The sequence below is a fragment of the Nannobrachium achirus genome (genome assembly GCF_963921795.1).
Source record: "Nannobrachium achirus genome assembly, chromosome: 1".
NCBI lineage: Eukaryota > Metazoa > Chordata > Actinopteri > Myctophiformes > Myctophidae > Nannobrachium > Nannobrachium achirus.
Window position 1 is genome coordinate 44,385,694 of NC_137810.1, and position 20,607 is coordinate 44,406,300.

Here is a 20,607-nt window from a genome sequence, read left to right on the forward strand (position 1 = left end):
AAATGGGTTTTTGGAAAATAATTAAAAAGTGCAGCTTGTTGTGGGATCATACGAGTTTCCAGCGGACAGCAAGGAAATGGTATGCAAATGAGAGGCCTGGTTCTCCTTGAGAAAACAAGAGCGACTTTTGAGAATGGAGATCAAAGAATGTTTGTTTTCCGTCTGTGTGCATGCCTCTGTGTCTATCTGTGAGAGTATGGATGCCTGTCTCTCTCTGTGTGTGTGCATGTGTGCGTTTGTGTGTGGCTAGATACCTGCTACAACAGTTCATCGGAGTTGGTATTGAATGTTTATGCATGGCTGTATACCGCGTGTGACTGTTTACAATCATGTACTGTATACGCATACCCACAATGCATTGCGAAAAGCCCAAGACCTGAGAGGTATAACAATGCATTGTTTGTGTAAAGCCTGGGTTGAGGCTACTTAAAACTTTTGCTCGAGAGTTTTTGGGAAACAATTTGAATACTTTTCTTACTGTGAAGCGCTTTCATCCCTCAAAAAAAACTTTCATCATTGTCAACCTTACACCAACATAACCCCGACGCAATACGCTTGCGTGTTTACACTGTGGCAAAGCCCATCTGTTTGTATTTGTCTCTCTCTCTTTCTCTCTCCATCTCACTCTCTCGGCCATCACGCTCTTGATCTACTATTCCATCCGTCGCCCATCCGTGCCAAAAAAAAAAAAAAGAAAACGAGTCGATTGCGGCCGATTTGTTTTCTTATCCATATTGTCGTCGGTTTGTGTGCAGTGAGTGCCATGCGTTGTTTACCCAGGAAGGGGATTTGATTTCAAACAAGCCCGTCGCCGCAACCTGTCCTCCACACGCAAAGGCACTCAAGGACATGTTGTTATATCCCCCCCCCCCCCCCCGTGTGCACCTTCCCCCATAGGGATGGACATTAAGTACATTTAGGCTACTTAAAGCTGTACTCATATTCTATTTGCTTGTGCATTTGTATCTTTTAATACTTGTGACTTTAATACTTGTGACATCGGCTATCTTCACTGTTCTGGAAAATCGTTAAATCTTTCGGAACAGCAATTCTAATACAGCAATGCATTGATATTTGTACTTTTGATTGATCGATTGAATTAATTTGATGCTTAACTATCACGATTAACAGTACAGGTAGTACAGTCAAAGATCATGCTAAAAGGAAAACCATTACATTTTGGTCCATTGTACTCAATTCATCAGTAATGCCTACATTGAATACTAGTAGTATTCCTTACAAATTTGATGGAGTAGTGGAGTAATATTTGACCAGATAAAAATCACTATACTTTGACTCGAGTACTGGGGTTGAGTATTATGTCCACCCATGCAGGGTGTCACACCAAATTCTGGACCCTGGGTACAAGGATTCACTGTGGGCCCCCCATGAATGGGAACGCATTATGCATTATTTGTGCTTTAACCATTTTGCAGGTCTTTGAATATTTTTGCCATGATTCTATAAATGTCTGTCTTCTAAATCCTTCTAAGATTTTTTTTGGGGAAAAACTTAAGTTTCTATGTCAGTGGTGCTCAAACCTTTTCATGTGAAGGACCCCCAAAATGATATGTATTTGGCCACGGACCCCCATCTCAAAATATTTAGTTACAAATGTTCGCTTAAAAATGTGCACACATTTTCACGACTTTTCAAAAATAGCGAGCTTGTATATCTGCTATTTTTCAATAGCTAAAGCAGTTAAGGCCCCTCCACCTTGGGCCCTAATAACTCAAACTCAGTCCCACTTTCCCCCTCTTTGTGACGCCCGTGTCCACCACAGCTTAGCTCTCATCAACCCTCCATCCCCTCCAAACGTGCACGTTTCATTTCCCTGTTTCTCCTATTCAAACACGGGCTCTTCCCTTCCTTCCTAATGTCTTTTTCCTCTGCAATCAGTGAGCGAGATCAACGAGCGGAGAACAAAAAAAAATACATCCCGTCTAATTACGCATTTTCCAATCTCCCCGCGATCGGCATCCGATGCGCCCGAGAAATAATGATTATTTTTTATAGACCCAGCCGGTATGACAAAGGCTGTTTATGATGTTTTGGTTATTTACATATAAAAGGAAGACACTTGTCTTTGGGATAAGAAAAGAACAGAATAAGACAAAAAAAAGAGCAGCACAGAGACAGAAGACAGAAAACCCTGGCTTTCTTTTTCTGATGTTGGTTTCTCGACGGGGGGGGGGGGGGGGGGGGGGGGGTTGATCAAAATGTCGAAGCCGTCATCTGCTGCTGCTTTCATTAATTCCGCTTGTTATCAGCAAGCACAGGAAAGACCCTACTACAGTAACCATGCCCAACCTGAGGCCCGGGGCCCACTGGTGGACCGTAAGGATATTGCAAGTGGGCCCCCGAATAACCGCCAAAACACTAAGAGTGTAATGATGAATAATATAATATTAATATTCAAATAATGAATGTAAACAAAATGGCGATATGTCTTTTTTTCTTTCATCTCTAAATGAGTTCTCATTGTGATATCGATAAACAGGAACTTAGGGTCGATCCATACCGTTATAAGGAGCCTAACTAATTGCGGTTCGGCAGTAGGCGAACCCAAATATGGTTCGCATCCCCCGGTTCGGGGGGGCGTCAACCGACTAAATTCGGCTCTACGGTGCTGACGAAATGTTGTGACCTCCCGACTTAATTTCGGTACTCAGCGGTGTCTTCTCATTCATTCATCCCGGCTTCACGTTCATATTCTCGGCTGTGAATCCAAGGAAACAGCCGTCGTTTGTGTGGGAGACACGCCGACTTCCAAATGCTTGTGTGGCCGTGTATTGGGCATCAGAGAGTGGATACTGGAGACGAAGAGTGGTGGACTGGGAGGCGCGCGCGACACACACACACACACACACACACACACACACACACACACACACACACACACACACACACACACACACACACACACACACACACACACACACACACACACACACACACACACACACACACACACACACACACACACACACACACACACACACACACGCCTTTGCTGCGTGTATCGCTGCTAACGCGTCGCCGACCGTTTTAAAGAGAAAAGAAGAGCTTAAACACAACTTTGCTAATTGCTAGTGTTCCGTGTTGATATGTTTTTTTTTTCCACGACGAGTTGTGTGACTGCGTGATGACATGCATGCAGCAAGGGAGGCGGCACGTCTATAATGTGAGCTTGTAGATTAAATGTTTTTGACAGAGCTCGAGCCGAGCGTTTGTGAGAGTGAATGAGAGAGAGAGAAGAGACCCCGCTGGTGCTGCTGCCTGCTGGAGCTGCTACTCACTGGACCTCCAGTCATTCAGTGTGCAGCGCGAGGGCAAGTCAGATATGTATATCCGCCCTGCAACGCTCATTCATCGGCCACAAACGTCGTCATGCCACGGACCTCCAATATTTACAAGCGACTTGGGCACTAGCCGTTAAGAAAGTATGGATGAACTCCCCCCGAACCTAAATAATTTCGGGTCGGGGCGTCCTCCCAAACCGAAATTAGTTAGGCTCCTTATAACGGTATGAAACGACCCTTAATGATACTACCTTTAGTTCCATTGATCCTTTCCGGCCCCAGTCAACACAATCGATTGATTGATCATTAAAATAAACATGCTCTTGCCCACCCATCTGACCACTTACAGTAGCTGCTAGGTTAAGTGGTCAGATGGTAGCAGGGCCGGTTTCTGCTGGGAGGGGGGACATCACAACCAAAAATTGTTGGTTGTGGTTGCATTGGGAGTGTTAGGTATAACTGTGCCGGAAAAGTTTTCTATGCATTTTGGAGAAAATTCGGCCGTGTGGCGAAGAGGTGTCCCTGATTTTCATTCCGGCAAGAACTTCAAGCCACTTTCACCAATGGTTTTGGGGGGCCACCAAAATAAATTCTTGCTTAGAGCCACCAGAATCCTAGAACCAGCCCTGGATAGGAGGGGAGCTGGCGAACACTTTCTAGATTTTCAAGTGGGTCTTGAATCCAGATCCAGAAAAGGTCGCATCTGAATCTGGTAAGAGAATGTGACATCACCCCATTGAAAGCAATAGTGAAAAACTCAAGATGGTGCCCTGCCCATTGAACTCCATTGAACGGTTCCGCCATCTATACAGTATAGCAGTGGTTCTCAACCATTTCAGGCCGCGACCCCAACTGGGGACCCCCCACCCTCACTGAGTTGAGGAATTACATTTTGTATGACACGGTTCTATTGTGAAAATAGCAGATCTGAGTGAGCATGTAGATCGTCTATTTTCACAATTTCGATAATATTTGAAAATTTGGCCAATGTCAAATTTGACATTTTAGAAGAATTAAAAAGTCTTTAAATTGTCACTTTAGAAATGTTCAGATACCCTCTATACACTTAAACTTTATATTGTTTTGTTTACTATTGAGAGAGAAAACAACGTTTCACATTAAGCCCCCTGGGTTGAGAACCACTGCTATATAGGAGCAGTGGAGGTGGAGGTGGAAGTGGAGGAAGGGAGCAAGGGAGTGAGAAAAGGAGGTGAGGAAAGTGGACGAGGAGGAAAGTGTCTGCATCCCTCCTCTCTACATCAGCAACAGTGATGGGAGACGTTTTATACCAGCAGTGGTTCTCAAACGTTTTTCATTCATTTCAAGGACTCAGAGTGACAGACCCTGCAAGGGTCCATTTGAAACCCCATCAAGGACTCCTGAGGGGTCCCTGGACCCCCCCTCACATCACTTTGAGAACCACTGATCTAACAGCATGGTGGATTAATGCAAAGCACAACAGCCCGTGTGTGAATATCATGATGACTTGACATATCCAACCAAGGTTAAATAAATCAAAGAAACAAACCAACAGCCCGTTGGGTTGCCAGTATAAAATGACAACCAAACTAAACAAAAAGAAAAAAAGGGGGGTAATTAGTGCTTTTTTTGCTGCGTCATGGAAAACAAAGGAATAAAATGCAACAAATGCAAATCATGTATTTTGTAAGTGGGGCGAGCAGTGCTGGCAAATAATAGGAACAAAATAAAAATTAAAAAAACAGCTGGGAGACAAAAAACACAAGAGCTACTTAAATGCAGAGGGGACTAACTTTCATAGTCAAACTCAGCTTCACTCTGAGGGCTGCTCAGACCAGAATCTGTAAAGAAACGCAAACATAAGGGGACAACAAGCTGTTTTTTTTTTGTTTGTCGTTTTTTTTGTTGTTCTTTTTTCAAGCTGAAATGCGAACAGAAAAGGCAAAATGTCAAATTAAATCCTTAAATGGATTAAAAATGATGAAAGGCGAACAGATTGCACGCACGCACGCACGCACGCGCGCGCGCGCACACACACACACACACACACACACACACACAAGTATGTAATACATTAATCACTTGTACTGTAGTATAAACACTGTCTTTCACTCGGGGTCGATGGTCGACATTGAACTTTTAACCTAAACCCCAGCAGTCATATTGTGGGGAGCGCTTTCGCTGAGCTTATCGATCTGCTATTTTCCGCCAAAGCTTTCCCCACACTAGCATAGAGCCCTGGGGGACTCCGCTCAACCATAATGGTGTTTAAGTGGTTGCGGTCCTGCCCGGGGTTGGCCTGAGACTCGGCTCTGAAGTCAAGACTTCAAGACAAACAGGGCGAAAAGTAGGCTGAATACTTTCAGCTCCGCTCCAGACCAGCCCGACCCCCTCCCCCTCCAATCATGGACCCCAATCAAAACAGTGTGGTCCATGGTGGGTGTCAGTCAGTGGTGGACAGTAAAAGCACATTTACTTGAGTATCTGCACATCGCCGTTGTCGGGTGAAAACCTTGTATGTCCAAAACCGTTCGTTTAGCATTTATCATTTTAAAAATGATTTAAACTAGTGAAAACAGCCGATCTACAAGCGCACAACGCCTCGCACCGCGAGGCGTTGTGTGCTTGTAGATCTGCTGTTTTCACTACTTTTGTGCGACAGCCTTGTCTGATGAAGCAGGGCTTTACTTTGCGAAAGAACGTACAAATTTGAAACTTGGAGATACGAGGTTTCCACCCGACAACGACGATAATACTTGAGTTATCTTTTTTTCTTTCTTTTTCATTTTTACAGGCTACTACATTTTAAAAAAATGCATCGATAATAAATAAAAAATGTATTTTTTTATAAGCATAAAGCATGTACTTTTGAAAAAATGCAAGTAGCCTATTCCAACACATTAACTCAACACCAAATTTGACTGAGCAACTTTCACTTGTAGTTGACCGAGTATCAAGTGCTGGGGGTTGAGGCAGCCTACTTGGTCCACCACTGGTGTCAGTCAGTTCTTGTGGTCTCCCTGTCTGTCAGCCCCCCCCTCCCCCCCCCAACCCCCCCCCCCCCCCCCCCCCCCCACTGGATGTCAACAGCTGTCCAGATCTGGGGATAAGAAAATCAATTCGCCCCCCACCCCCCACCCCCCGAGTCAGAGCTCCCATGGACAAGCGGTTTATAGGAGTTCTGTTGAGACGAACGAGAAACAGGTTATGAGGTGGGGGGAGGAGGAGGGGGAAAGGAAAGGAAAGGAAAGGAAAGCAGGGTGGGGGGGATTGGTTAGGCTGAGAGGTGGAGGGGGGGGGCTAAAGGCGGCTTATGTTTCCTCCGCGAAAAATGAAGCCTGAAAGGCCTCTTTTGTCTGCCCGTGGCTCGGCGCTGAGGCATTAGGAGTGAAAGGTGTGGAAAAACGCTCCCGTACCGCCGTCTGACAGCTGTGGAGCCGGAGCTGATGGGACCGAGGAATGTTGTGACAGTTCAAAGAACTGTCCGCTCCGCTCTGGAGGGAAGGGGATTCAATGACTCCGCACATGCCTCGCGCGCACGCTATACGGATGGGACGATATGAACATTTCATATCCCGATTATCGTGACCAAAGAAATTGCGATTTACGATATTATCACGATAATCAAAATATCTCCAACATCCATTATCCTGGGGCGGAAATTTGCCAAAAAACATCCATTATCCTGGGGCGGAACATTTGCCAAAAAATAGCAGATCTACAAGCTCACAACGCGTCGCAACGCGACGCGTTGTGAGCTTGTAGATCGGCAATTTTTTTGGCAAAGGGATTTGGTAGAGAGTGAAAAAAGACTGTATGAAGTACGTGTATTATAAGTACCTTTTACCAATTATAGAGGGTTTAAAAGGTGAATTGATCCCAGTGCATGACGGAGGACGATATCACTATAAATGAAATCTCCACGATACGATTATTACAAGTGTTTTTTATCACGATAAACGATAATATCGCTTACCGTCCCATCCCTAGCATAGCGCACGCTCACGCACACACACACACGCACACGCACACACACACACACACACAGGCAGGGTTTCTCAGCTATTTTGTCTGAGGGGGGAGGGGTGGATCTGAAAAAAGGAACCATCTGCGATGATGAGAAACACACCTGGTTGTGTGTGTGGAGGCAAGAGGTGAGATGCAAGCCACGGTGGTTCTGCCTCAGCGAGCGCCCCCCCCCCGGAGAAAGGAAGGAAGAATGCCTGCTTCGCCTCCAGGCAATGAATGAGTGAGTGGGAGAACGCTAGTTGGATAATGTGTGTACACGTCCAGGTAAATACCGCCGGGTTTTGTTGTCGCCGTTGTTGTCTGCCTGAACAGAGTAGAGAAAGCGTGGCCTCCGAACCGACGTCCCCCCAGGGACACAGGGGTGTCGCACCAAATTCTGGGCCCCGGGTACAAGGATTCACTGCGGGCCCCCCATGAATCGGAACGCATTATTATGTATTATTTTGTGCTTTAACCATTGAAAAATAGCAGATATACAAGCTCACAGCGGGGCACCGAGTGCTGCGCTGCAAGCTTGTAGATCGGCTATTTTTTTTAAACTGTGAAAATTTGTGCAGGTCTTTGAATGTTTTTGACACGATTCAATAAATGTCTTCTAAATAGGTAAGAAAGACATCATAATATAAATTAACCCGATTATATTAAGCCTAAAATGATCCCATACATTTTTGGTTCCATAAAAGTTTTTTTTTTTTTTTTTTTTTTTTTTTAAACCTATGTTTCTATGTCAGTGTTAATTGCTCAAACCTTTTCATGTCAAGGACCTCCAAAATAATATGTATTTGACCACGGACCCCCATATCAAAATATTTAGTTCCAGGAACCCCCCAGAAGCAAAATTTGAGATCAAATGTTCGCTTAATAAATACATATATTCAAATATTTGCACACATTTTCACGACTTTTCAAAAATAGCAGATATACAAGCTTGCAGCGCGGGTGCTGTGAGCTTGTATGTCTGCTATTTTTCAATAGCTAAAGTATAAAATAATTAAGGCCCCCTCCACCTTGGGCCCTAGTAACTCAGTCCCACTTTCCCCCCTCCTTGTGACGCCCCTGCCCGGGGATGGCAGTACACAGAAGTGGAAGGAAAATACGAGCCGGGGGCCGGATGGGATGTGTGTGTGCACTGCACTCTCATGGTAATTGTTTAGGATATGAGGATAGGGAAGAGGCTTTTTATCAAATCGATTTCAGGAATCTCCCCGCGAGGCTTTCCAATTACATTCCCCGTGATCGATGAAGCACAATAGTCAAAGATATGCATTCACAACGGCCGGTGTAGTGTATAAGCACTGCTGGGATTCACCCCAGAGTGGCCATGAAGTGCCATTACGAACGCGGTACGAGTGTAGGCTGGTCAAGGGCAGCGCAGCGCGACAGTTCTATAAAATAATCGTTTCTTTTCATTAGTTGAATAATTGAGATGCGCTTTTTTGTATTCTTTTTTAAATATGAATTACCGGTATTATTTTTTTATTCGTTGCACTATGGACAGCCAATGTACCAGCTCAGGATGTGTGCGCTTGAACAACTTCTCGCCTATAATACATGCCCATAGTAGCGATAGATTATGAATTGATTATTTTGTCAATTAATAATCATAGGCCAGACATAATGAGAGAGGAGGAGGGGGAGATGAAGACGTCTCATCTCTTCCTTTCTAATTGATTTGTGACAATGACTAATTACAGCTGTCGGCAGGGGGGGGGGGGGGGGGGGGTCCACTTCTCTTGTCTACGCACGCCAATCATCTCAGCAGGAAGCTGCCCTGTGTGTGTGTGTGTGTGTGTGTGTGTGTGTGTGTATTTGTGCAAATGTATGTGTGTGTGTTATTTGGGAGTGTCTGTCTGTTGAGTCTGTTAATTGATGCGTGTATATGCATACGTTTGCGCGTGAGTGTGTGGTTTGGAGATAACTGGGTGGGAAGACACGATTGCCGTTATTGCTTCCTGTAATGGCAGATAAGTAGGCTGCCGATGCATCACTGGCACGCACATGCAAGTGTGTGTGTGTGTTTTAGGTACGTGTAGCGATTACTATTCTAACAGTTACTTTTTCGATTAATAACATACTCGAGCAGCACATTTGTTTTTATATACTGTATGTAGCCTGGTTCCAGACCATGAATCGCTAGCCACGCCCCTTTAAACATATGTTTTAGGCGATTCAGGGGTCTGGTGACTCTCTCATTGAGGAGGCTTTCCTCGGTTGAAAATAGCGCTCCTATTCATGGGTTCAATTTGTAGTCCTACAGCGGCCATATTGAGGACCAACACAGGTGTTCTGATTGATGTAGAACATTAATTCTATGCCAATCAGACAAGTGAAACACCTGTGTTGGTCCTCAACATGGCCGCTGTAGGACTACAAATTGAACCCATGAATTTTTTTGTTGGTTAGCAAGTAGCAAGCAACAGGCTAGCCAGCCACATAACAACACCAATAACAACTATGTCATCTGCTTTGCTACTGTTGTGATTGGTCAGGCGGTGAACCAATCACAGAAGACTGCCTCTTTGGCAAGGCCAATCCCAGAAACTGCTGCAGATGGAGGCGATTTCAGACTGAATAATGGAGTGAAACGAAATGTCAATTCAGGCTAGTATATTACAGTATGTTTTAAAAAACCTTGAGGCAGCTCCAGGGGGTCCCCAGTAAAATGTGTGAACAATTTGGAATATTTTCGAAACATTTTAAAAGCAGAATTTGTGTATGCATGGGGGGCGGTATCCTGGCTCAAGATATTTTCCAATGGGGTTCTGCGGGCAAATACTGTTCATATTCATTTGGGGGGTCCTTGACATGAAAATGTTTGAGAACCACTTCTCCTAATAGAATATGCAAGAATGAGAAGGAAGGAGGAATGGAGAGAGAGAGAGAGAGAGAGAGAGAGAGAGAGAGAGAAAGAGAAAGAGAGAGAGAGAGAGAGAGAGAGAGAGAGAGAGAGATACGCTGTAGCTTCGTTAGCTGGGCCGTTTAGCCCTGGGCTTCGATGGACTTAATGAAGAGCACACGCCACTCCGCACCCCCCAGGAATCATGGGAAATTACTGGCAGGATGTCGTGTGACCTACGGACATGCACATGCAAAGTAGGGACTCACACACACACACACACACCCAACACAAACTACACACTCCCGCTTACACGCAAATTAGACTTGCTCACACACACACACACACACACACACACACACACACACACACACACACACACACACACACACACACACACACACACACACACACACACACACACACACACACACACACACACACACACACACACACACACACACACACACACACACTAGTAGTCTAACTCCCCCTATAGAATACCTAATCTAAAGCATATTTCATTGTTATACCAGCACTGGGGTCAGTGAGCACACAGTGCGGTAAAAGGCATATGCCTCGGTGGGGGTGTGGGGGGAAGGGGGGGGTGGCTTAAGCACACGCTCGTTTGAACAATGGCCGCTATTAGCTAATGGGGATGTTCGCGGATGCTCAGCGCCTCGCCTAATTGGGCTAAAATGTCCGCTCAAATTAAATTCCATCCGGGCTGCAGAAGATAATGACATCGCCCCGCGAACATCCTTCTGGAAGGTCCACGGTCTGAGGAGGCTGTCAACCAAGCCCGGCTAGCGCTTTATCTGTGTAGAATTAAGGCGTGGCGGAGAGTGTGTCCGGGAACTAATGTGTGTGTATTGTGCGTGTGTGTGTGTATGTGTGTGATTGTACATGTATTACCTATAGTTGTGAGTGAGAACCAGATGATGCCCACAAGCATTGTAGAGTTTGAGAAACAGACATTGCAATTACAATATTGACATAAAAATTGAATATTGTTAAATATCGGTATTTTTTTTTCTTTTTTTTTTAGACAGCTGTTGGGTTTCAGCATTTCTGAGCCTGCATGAATGTAGCTAAAATGAGGCAAAAATGTCATAATGTGAGATAATGTGATGTTGTTACCTGACATCAGCTTTGCTGAAAAAAAGCCTGCATACTGAATATCGGTATCGGTTTGTATCGGAATAGTAAATGAAGACTTGGACAATATCAGAAAATCGGATAACGTCAAAAAAGCCAATATCGTACATCTCCTCATGTCCTCACCATTGTCCTAGTCCTCACGCGAAATGTTTTGTGGTAAAATTTTTTTTTAAGATTTGGAGGAGTCAGGCTTACAAGTAGGAAAAGATTCAGGTTGGGCTTAGAGGTGTGTGTGTGTGTGTGTGTGTGTGTGTGTGTGTGTGTGTGTGTGTGTGTGTGTGTGTGTTTTGTGTGTGTGTGTGTGTGTGTGTGTGTGTGTGTGTGTGTGTGTGTGTGTGTGTGTGTGTGTGTGTGTGTGTGTGTGTGTGTGTGTGTGTGTGCGTGCGTTACAGAAAGGAGGTAACAAGGTTTTCTATTATTCAAGGAGGGGAGGGCAGCTGAGGACGAGAGAGGCAGGGAGACCATTACAACCTCCTCTCTCTCTTACTCTCGCTCACTCTCTGTCCCTCTCTCAGCAGATAAGGACGGGCTTTGTATGCGTGTCCGTGTGTGTCTGTGTGTGTGTGCGCGTGTATAAATGCAGGTAAATGCGTGGCCTTGTGAGTTTGAGCATCTGCGTGTGCACGTGCGAGTGCACGTGCATAAGCCAATAAGCATCATGTGCGTGAAGAACTGCGATTGATATTATGTGCATTCACGCACGTACAGTATACATCTTCCATTCCCAGTCCGTTTACAATGCAGACTCTCCTCCCGTGGAAAGAAAGAGGGAGAGCCCGGTCGTTTTTTTCTTTTTTCTTCTTTTCTTTCTTCCCAGACACAGATCTGAGAGGACAGAAGGCGAAGCGGGCGGCGTGGCTCTCGAGGCGGCGCAGGAGATTAGGCAGCTCTGGCGTTTTTGAAACGTGAGCCGCTTTGTGACGGGGAATGCAAGATTGATAAGGACAGACTGACAGATGCCTGGCTGACTGACTGACAGCCGGGGAGGAGGGAGGGAGGGGGGGGGGGGGCTGGAAGACAGGTTGAGGAAGGGGAAAAAAACCCAAGGAGACGAGGAGAGAGAAAGAGAGAGAGAGAAAGCACGATGGAAGTCGAACGGAGGCTCCCCCGACTTTGGTCTGTTGACGAGGTCGGCACTGTCGCGCTCGTCCTGACTGACGGGCAGACAGGCAGGTTGAAGGGAAGACGGATAGACAGTAGGGATGGGACGATATGAAAATTTCATATCACGATTATTGTGACCAAAGAAATCGCGATTTACGATATTATAGCGATAATCAAAATTTCCCCAACATCCATTATCCAGGGGCGGAGCATTTGCCAAAAAAATAGCAGATCTACAATCTCACAACGAGATTGTAGATCGGCTATTTTTTGGCAAAGACATTTGATAGACAGTGAAAAAAGACTGTATTAAGTACGTATAGTATCTTATAGTTATCTATCTTATAGTATCGTAAGTACCTTTTACCAATTACAGCGGGTTTAAGTGGTATCGGATATGCAGCTCGTCAAATAAAAGGTGAATTGAACCCAGTGCATGACGGAGGACGATTTCACGATAAATTAAATATCCACGATACGATTATCGTGAGTGTTTTTTTATCACGATATACGATAATAACGTTTGTCGTCCCATCCCTAATAGACAGATAGACAGATAGACAGATAGACCAAGAGACAGAGAGACAGAGCAGAGCTGAACAGGAACAGAAAGGAAACGTGTCAGACTGGGTTTCAGCCAGTGGAAGCCGGAGTAAATCGTCGCTGTCGGGCAGAAACCTTGTTTGTCCAAAACCGTCACTATTCACTAAAACCCATTCGTTTATTTTTTCATAGCAAAAAGAGCTCCTCTAGAAGCTTGCGGCACGCTGCGATGAGACACGTCGTGAGCTTGCTTTGTAGATCGGCTATTTTTGCTACTTTTTCACACTACTGTACGAAGAGAGAAGAAATAAAATACAAAATAAAACAACATTTTGAGAGATATGAGGTTTCTGCCCAGCGACAACGAAATGAGACAGGGATCTGAGGGAGATCTAAGTCTTAATGCCGGGAGAGCTCAGGATGTGATCTGTACCCACAACACAATCAAACCAGAAAGCAATGGTCCGCCAAGAACAGAAAAAACTAAACAAAAAAAACAAAAAACAAAAACAAAAAGAGCAAAAATACAGCCCAACAAAAAGATGACATAATGTCCTTGGGTATAGCCACACAATGGCACTGAAATGCTGCTGATGGTGGTTCACTGTAAATTGCTCTGAGTGTTCCTCTTAAAGGAGAATTCCGGACTAGTTAATCTGATGTTATGATATCCCATCTCGAGTCTTCGGCAGCTTCGACCGCGAGCGGTGGGATTTTACGCTAAATCGCTTATTTGTACCGCTCGACAATTCCTTTTTCTTGTTTACATCTCTCCTTCATAATGGTGGAGAAGTATCCCCAGAGTTTTGTCAATAATGGGTTGCTGTAAAAAGGCGAACGGCCGCCAAATCCCACCCCCTCCGGTTAACACGCGCTAGAAATGGACTTTTTTCCCCTCACGCCTCTACGACTGGTTAATGGATGGAATAACATCAGATTACGGTAAAACAAGCACTCGTCCGGAATTCTCCTTTAATTCTGAAGGTGAGTATTGGACTGTATCGGTCGTTAAATGGTATAAAAACGCAATTAATGGTGAGTAGGTAGGTATGGAGGAAGGCACAGATACCATACAGTATGGTATGAAATCAACATCAACAAGAAGCTTTGTGTGAGGTATGTGTGCGTGTGTGCGTGTGTGTGTGTGTGTGTGTGTGCGTGTGCGTGTGTGTGCGTGCGTGTGTGTGTGTGTTGCTCCGTCTTCATTATGCTAGTGAAGTACGTACAGTTACAGGCAGGGTATAGTGTTACTCTTGCATGTAAAAACCCACAAGACTGCAAAACATTTGTCTCAAGGACACAAACACAGGTCAACATTCTCTCTTTTGTCCCGTGACATTTTACATAAGCAAGGTTTTTAAACCAACGGCAAATACTGTCGTTAGATTACCCTGTGTTGTTGCTTACAAGTCAATTTAGTTAGCTTACAAAATATCTTTTCTATACAGACTTTGCGTCCTTGGCGTACCTGGCGTCTGGAAGTTGATGCGTCTCATCTCCACGGGGTCGGTGGGGTGGTGCGGCGTGATGTCTGCGTTGTTCAGCAGACACTTGGCGCGAGGCTCCGACTCCTTTCTTTTACGGCTGGAAGAGATGGGGAGAAAAAAAACGAGACAGACATCATTAGCCAGCGATGTCGTGAACAGAATGGCGCAAGCATTCACTCACACACCCACACACCCACACACAGACATACATACACGTAAGCAACACCGCAGCTCTCGTATAAGGCAAAGAAACGTTGAGACGAGAACATTATTATGCTCCTTGTGAGTGCAAAGACCTGTGTTCAGATCCGACTCCTGCACATTGTCTAGCCTAAGGGCCAGGAACCATTTTGACATGTTTTTGTTTTCTTGATGTGCCGTAGTTAACCTTAAGTTTAATTATGACACCACATAAAAATAACTTTGATTACCCATATACATAACAACCTTTCTTTTTTTCCCCTTCTTTTGAAATCTTTGATACGGTATCATTTAGGATTAGACTCCTAAATGATAGCAATATCATAACCCCACCTATCTCCCAGACTCTGAATGAATGTAGAATCATGTGCGGGACTTATTTGCATACAGATATGAGGGGACCTAATTTAATTGACAAAATGTTTGTGTGCGCCAGTGATCACCCATGACCAAGGTCGCCCAACCCCTGGTCTAGCATGTCTCTCCTCTGCCCTTAGTTACTTGTCCCTCTACACTACACTATCCTACCCGAAATAAAGCATGAAAAAATAAGAAAACAAAAAGACTGCTCGGGCGAAAGCAAAATGGAAGAAGTGGGAAGTTGAGGAGGCATATCTAGTGTGCCAGCTTTCTCCTCCACCCCCCTCCTCCTCCACCCTCGGACTAATTAAAAGCATATTTTATGCTGAGACAGCTTATTTTCCGCTCCTGCTGTAAAAAAGAAAAAATGCAATAAAACAGCAGCTAAAGCCTTACCTGTCAGGTTTGCTGTTTCCACAAGCAAGCAATGAAGGAATCAAATAAATACACAAAGACAGACGGGAGAGAGAGGGGGAAAGAACACACCGCAACGGAGGTGGGGAGGGGGAGGGGGAGGGGGGAGGGAAGGGAGGGAGGGAGGGGGAGGCAAGAAGACACAGATCAATATAGAACAGTTTAAAATTCACAGGGGCTGCTTCTGAGCTCACACACACACAAGATAAAGCTCATCAGCATTTGGAGAGGGTGTGTGTGTGTGTGTGTGTGTGTGTGTGTGTGTGTGTGTGTGTGTGTGTGTGTGTGTGTGTGTGTGTGTGTGTGTGTGTGTGTGTGTGTGTGTATGTGTGTGTGTGTGTGTGTGTGTGTGTGTGTGTGTGTGTGTGTGTGTGTGTGTGTGTGTGTGTGTGTGTGTGTGTGTCTATTGAAGTAAATGCTAGCATGTGACTGTGTTTAAGTTGGTGTCTCTGTCTGTTTGTCTGTCTGTCTGTCTGTCACAGGCGTGTGACGAATGGCTAATGACATTCGCGATTAATGATCAATCCCTATTTTTAGGAATGTCATTATTATGTAAAAAGTTTCGAAGAAATCAGAATCGTGACGCATATTATCTCGAAATATAAAGCAATGGTTGGTCACTCGATTAGTTGATATCGATAGTTGTAGCCCTGTGTGTGTGTGTGTGTGCGTGCGTGTGAGTGTGCGTGTGTGTGTGTGCGTGCATGTGTGTGTGTGTGAGTCTCTGTTTGTGTATGTGTGCGGGGTTAGTAAGGGAACGTCAGGACCAAAGACAGGCCCGGGGAACACTGTCCACCAGGGAGAGATGGAGGGGAAAATGGAGAGAGTTGGGAGGAGAAAGAGAGAGAGAGAGAGAGAGAAAGAGGAGAGACAGACAGATCCAAGGAGAGATGTTACTCTCCCTAACCACTAAGACCAGCGCTACTACTGTATAAGGCAAGGTCACTCTGACAGGCCTGGCTCATCACCTGATAGCAGCAGCTTGTACACAACGCCAGTTAGAGAACCCACCAATCCGCTTGACCTCTAACTCCGCTACTCAACCCTACTGGGACTTGTAGTCTGAGAGGCTGACTAAAACTACAACTGACTGCAAAACAGAGAGAAGGAGACGATGTTATGTTTTACGATGTCTATAAGATAGCAGTGATGTCATTACGTGCGCATCCCGCATCAAAAACTCATTCAAGTCACCCAGGGACTCATTCATGTCATGGTCCTGGGGTCCCGGGGATGCGCCTCCATTGGAGTCCATGTTAAAATAATTTACCGGGTTGCGGTAAAAGAAAAACATTTTAAAATTCCACATACACCACCATTGTTCATGGGTGAAAGCATCCTACTTAACACAAATAAAATCCACGTAGAAAGTCTTAAACAGGCGATAGAAACATCAATGTTTTGATTCCACCGACGTCCGACGCCATTTTGCGCGCCCGAATTCATTAGGGGCACATGTTTTAGTAGTTTTAGTAGTTCAAAACAGTTCAAACATTAGCCAAATTGTAAAATAAATATAAGAAATAGGCAAACATTTTGAAAATAGCCGATCTACAAGCTCACAGCGCTCGAAAACATTGTATTGAGGACTCATAAAACTTTCCTGGGACCCATTTGAATGACCACCTGTGGGTCCCGGGACCCATTACATTGAAAACCTAGTAACATCACTGAGATAGGGCACTTTTATTCCCATATATGGGATCTCTGTATTTGTCTGTTTGGCTGTGTCGCTTTTATGCCCATATATGGACATTTCGGTATCTGTCTGTCCCTGTATAATATAATATGGAGATCCCTGATGTCACATGTAATACTGTATATGGCATCATAATTGTAGAAGAGTAAAAACACAATATTTACCTCTGAGGTGTAGTGGTATAAAGTATTGATTTGATTGTGCTATTTACTTAAGTACAATGCTTGAGCAAATATCATCTGTCGGGTGGAAACCTCATATGTCCAAAACTGTTACTTTTCAGGATTCAAATTCAAAACAAGCTTGAAACGGGGCACAAAACCTTTGATGCTGATGTGTGACGCTGTATTATGATCTGGAGTAATTCACAAAAAAACTAAAAAACTAAATATGGAGATAAGAGGTTTCTGCCGGACAACTGCACATTTACATGCAACAACTTTGTGATTTATTTTTTGACATTCATGCTAGACCACAGAAACACCAGCCAGAGCATGCTCACCATGCAGTTCCCCCATTAACATCCTAAATAAACTGTCACAATTTAAAAGTCTAAGTACAGCCAAATAATTCAAACTGTGAATATTTGACTGAAACAACCAAACTTAACAGTATTCACTCCACAGACAGTAGGAGACCATCTAAATTATCGATGGTACTGTTGAATGGCATCCCTATTTTTGGCATGTCATTATATTTTGTGCAAGACTAAGTAATTAAAGGTAGTGTAAGTGATATTCTTTGGTTAAAACACTTTTTTTTGTTTTTTTTTTTTTTGTTAAAAGGTTAGAGCACAATTTTGCAATAGTAATCTTTGTTCAGTGACAGGGGTCTCCCTGTCTCTCCAGCTCTTTAACTCTTTAACCGTTATGTACGTTAACGCCCCATTCTGGCGGGTTACTTTCGCCAATACGAACGCTTGTTCGTTCGCTCTTTTACCTTGTTTGAGCACTGTAAGATGATGAGGGGTGGCGCGGGTGTGTACAGTAAAAACAGCTCCCATAACCCTGCTCTCAAATCTCCACCACACATAAACAACAATGCATGGCTAAATCACTTCCTGGCTGTTTTCTGTGGACCTGATCTAGAAAATGTATTTCTATGCGCTGAGCGACGGGGCGAGGGAAGGGCCATTTGCACATTCATTCATTGCATGTGGCTGCCCCCTGCAGTCAGTTTGGCTCGATTACAGTTATGTCTGAGTGTTCCAAAATAATTAGTTTTAAAATAATGGATGGATAATGTTTTATAACATCGCAAAGGTAAGCTACTTTTAAGCTACTTTTGATGGCAGTGACACAAATAAATAAATAAAGCAGTAAAAGAGTTAATAAACACAAATGGGAGTACCCATTTATCAGCTTAAATGTTATAGTGTTCCAGTTCCAATTTATTCTGTTAATTTCTTTGTGTCATCATTTATCTTGCATGAGTTCTCTATCCTGATTGAATACATTTGCTATCCTGTTTACAACAGAGCTGGAGAGACAGGGATACCCCTGTAATTGAACAAATAGCAATGACTACTATCAAAACATAGAGCTATTTAATACTTATTTCAGCAAAGAAATATCACTTACCGTACCGTTAAGCGGTTAAGCCGAACCAGTGCATTCTTTTCATGTTTTGCAGTCCAAAAGACAAGTCCACTACAACAACTCTACATTTACAACACAACAATTAAAAACAAACTGCATTTCCCATAAGACAACTCACTTCTTGTAGAGGAGGATGGCGATGACGATGCAGATGATGAAGACCACGGCCAGGACGGGGCCAACCACCCATATGAGGCCGTCTCCGCCCGTCTCCACCGGCATGGGGTCCACCACCATCTCTGGGGTGATCACCGTGTCCGTGTACGGGCTGGTCGCAAACATTTTCTGAACACACACACAAATATGTTGTTTAACCCATTCAGAACGGGTACATATTATTTATTGTGTATCATTATTTTATGCTTTAACTATTGAAAAATAGCAGATATACAAGCTCACAGCGCGGCACAAGTGCCGCACTGCGAGCTTGTAGATCTGCTATTTTTGAAAAATCGTGAAAATTAGAATTTTGACCCGATTCTATCTTTTGAATCCTTCTAAGACTTTTTGAAAAACCTATGTTTCTATGTCAGCAATCTGGCCAGCCATCGTCAAAGAAAAGGTCCTTTTCACTTAGCTGGAGCTCAGTTAGTCTGTTCTTGAGAGACTACTATGTCAGTGGTTCTCAAACCTTTTCATGTGAAGGACCCCCAAAATGATATTTATTTGGCCACGGACCCCCATCTCAAAATATTTAGTTCCAGGGACCACACAGAAGCAAAATTTGAGTTACAAATGTTCGCTTTGAAAATATATATAGTCAAAGATTTGCACACATTTTCACGACTTTTTCAAAAATAGCAGATCTACAAGCTCGCTGCGCGGCACTCGGTGCCGCGCTGTGAGCTTGTATATCTGCTATTTTTCACTGGTTAAAGCATTCAATAATTCTAGACCTAAATGGGTTAAAAAAAAAGCTACCAGGCTGAATTCAAATTCAAAAGGCATCTTTTAAAAGGTGTTTTAGGTGTTTTAAAAGTGAAACACCCTTGTAAGTGGTTAATGAGACTAGTTGATAATAAAATAAATTATCAATTCAAAACACGCTTCTCTACCATTTGATTAATTGAAAAAAGGAATCGATAGAATTATTTAAATAAAGATATGTAGCCCTGTCTCAGGAATAAAGACACTTAGAGGATTGTTGAGCTGCATTTCTCTTACATCTAAAACTGTCAAAACAACAACAATATTTGGAATATTTGGTTACAGGCAAACACATAATTAGACAAATTTGCCCAGTGACCAGTTTGATCTGGAAATCTGCAACTGTTTATTACCTGCACTCTCGCTCTCTGCCTCTGCGTGTGATAAATCTATATTACCTTTACACCTCAAAATCATTGAGTCTGAAATTATTCATAATTAGTGACTGTCGATCTATGGTAATATATTCGACATGGGAGGCGTCAGTTTGCTGAAAAACAGCAATAATAAATGCAGGTTACGTTGATCCATGATTAAAATTATATTAGCCGGAGTTGTGAAAGTTTGCTCCAATTCCTGAAGGAGATATCCTACATCGATGCGAAGGTACAGCAGAAGACAGAGACAACAGTGAGGGAACACAGAGCTTTCAGAAGATTCAGTAAGGAAGCTTCATGTCTGCAAGACAGTCAGTACACCATTGAGGTTCCCTAAAATGTTTTACTTTTGTAGTGCAATTCAACAAGCTTGTAGCTCTGCTAGTTTTGAAACACTAGAGGTTCGGGCCGCTATGTGTGTCCCTCACACCTAACGTCGCACCGCTGATCCAACCGTTATGTCGGAATAGTGTCGGGGGCATTGTGCAGTCATACTGATGTGTGGCTGCGGGAAGATTCGTAGAAATAACACATATTTGTTTAAATAAATATACCGTATCTGGGATTTTTTTGAAATATCTGGTACAGGA

General features: G+C 43.9%; 1 protein-coding gene across 1 annotated transcript in view; it reads right to left on the bottom strand.

Moving 5' to 3' along the window:
- LOC308293462 (receptor-type tyrosine-protein phosphatase S-like) overlaps window positions 1–20,607 on the bottom strand; it is a 300,110-nt gene that overhangs the window by 21,352 nt on the left and 258,151 nt on the right. Inside the window, exons 19-20 of the mRNA XM_080735995.1 lie at window positions 18,832–18,998; window positions 14,423–14,538 (exon numbers count right to left, since the gene is read on the bottom strand). Of these exons, the coding sequence (XP_080592121.1) occupies window positions 14,423–14,538; window positions 18,832–18,998 (283 nt within the window). The remainder of the gene's footprint in view (window positions 1–14,422; window positions 14,539–18,831; window positions 18,999–20,607) is intronic.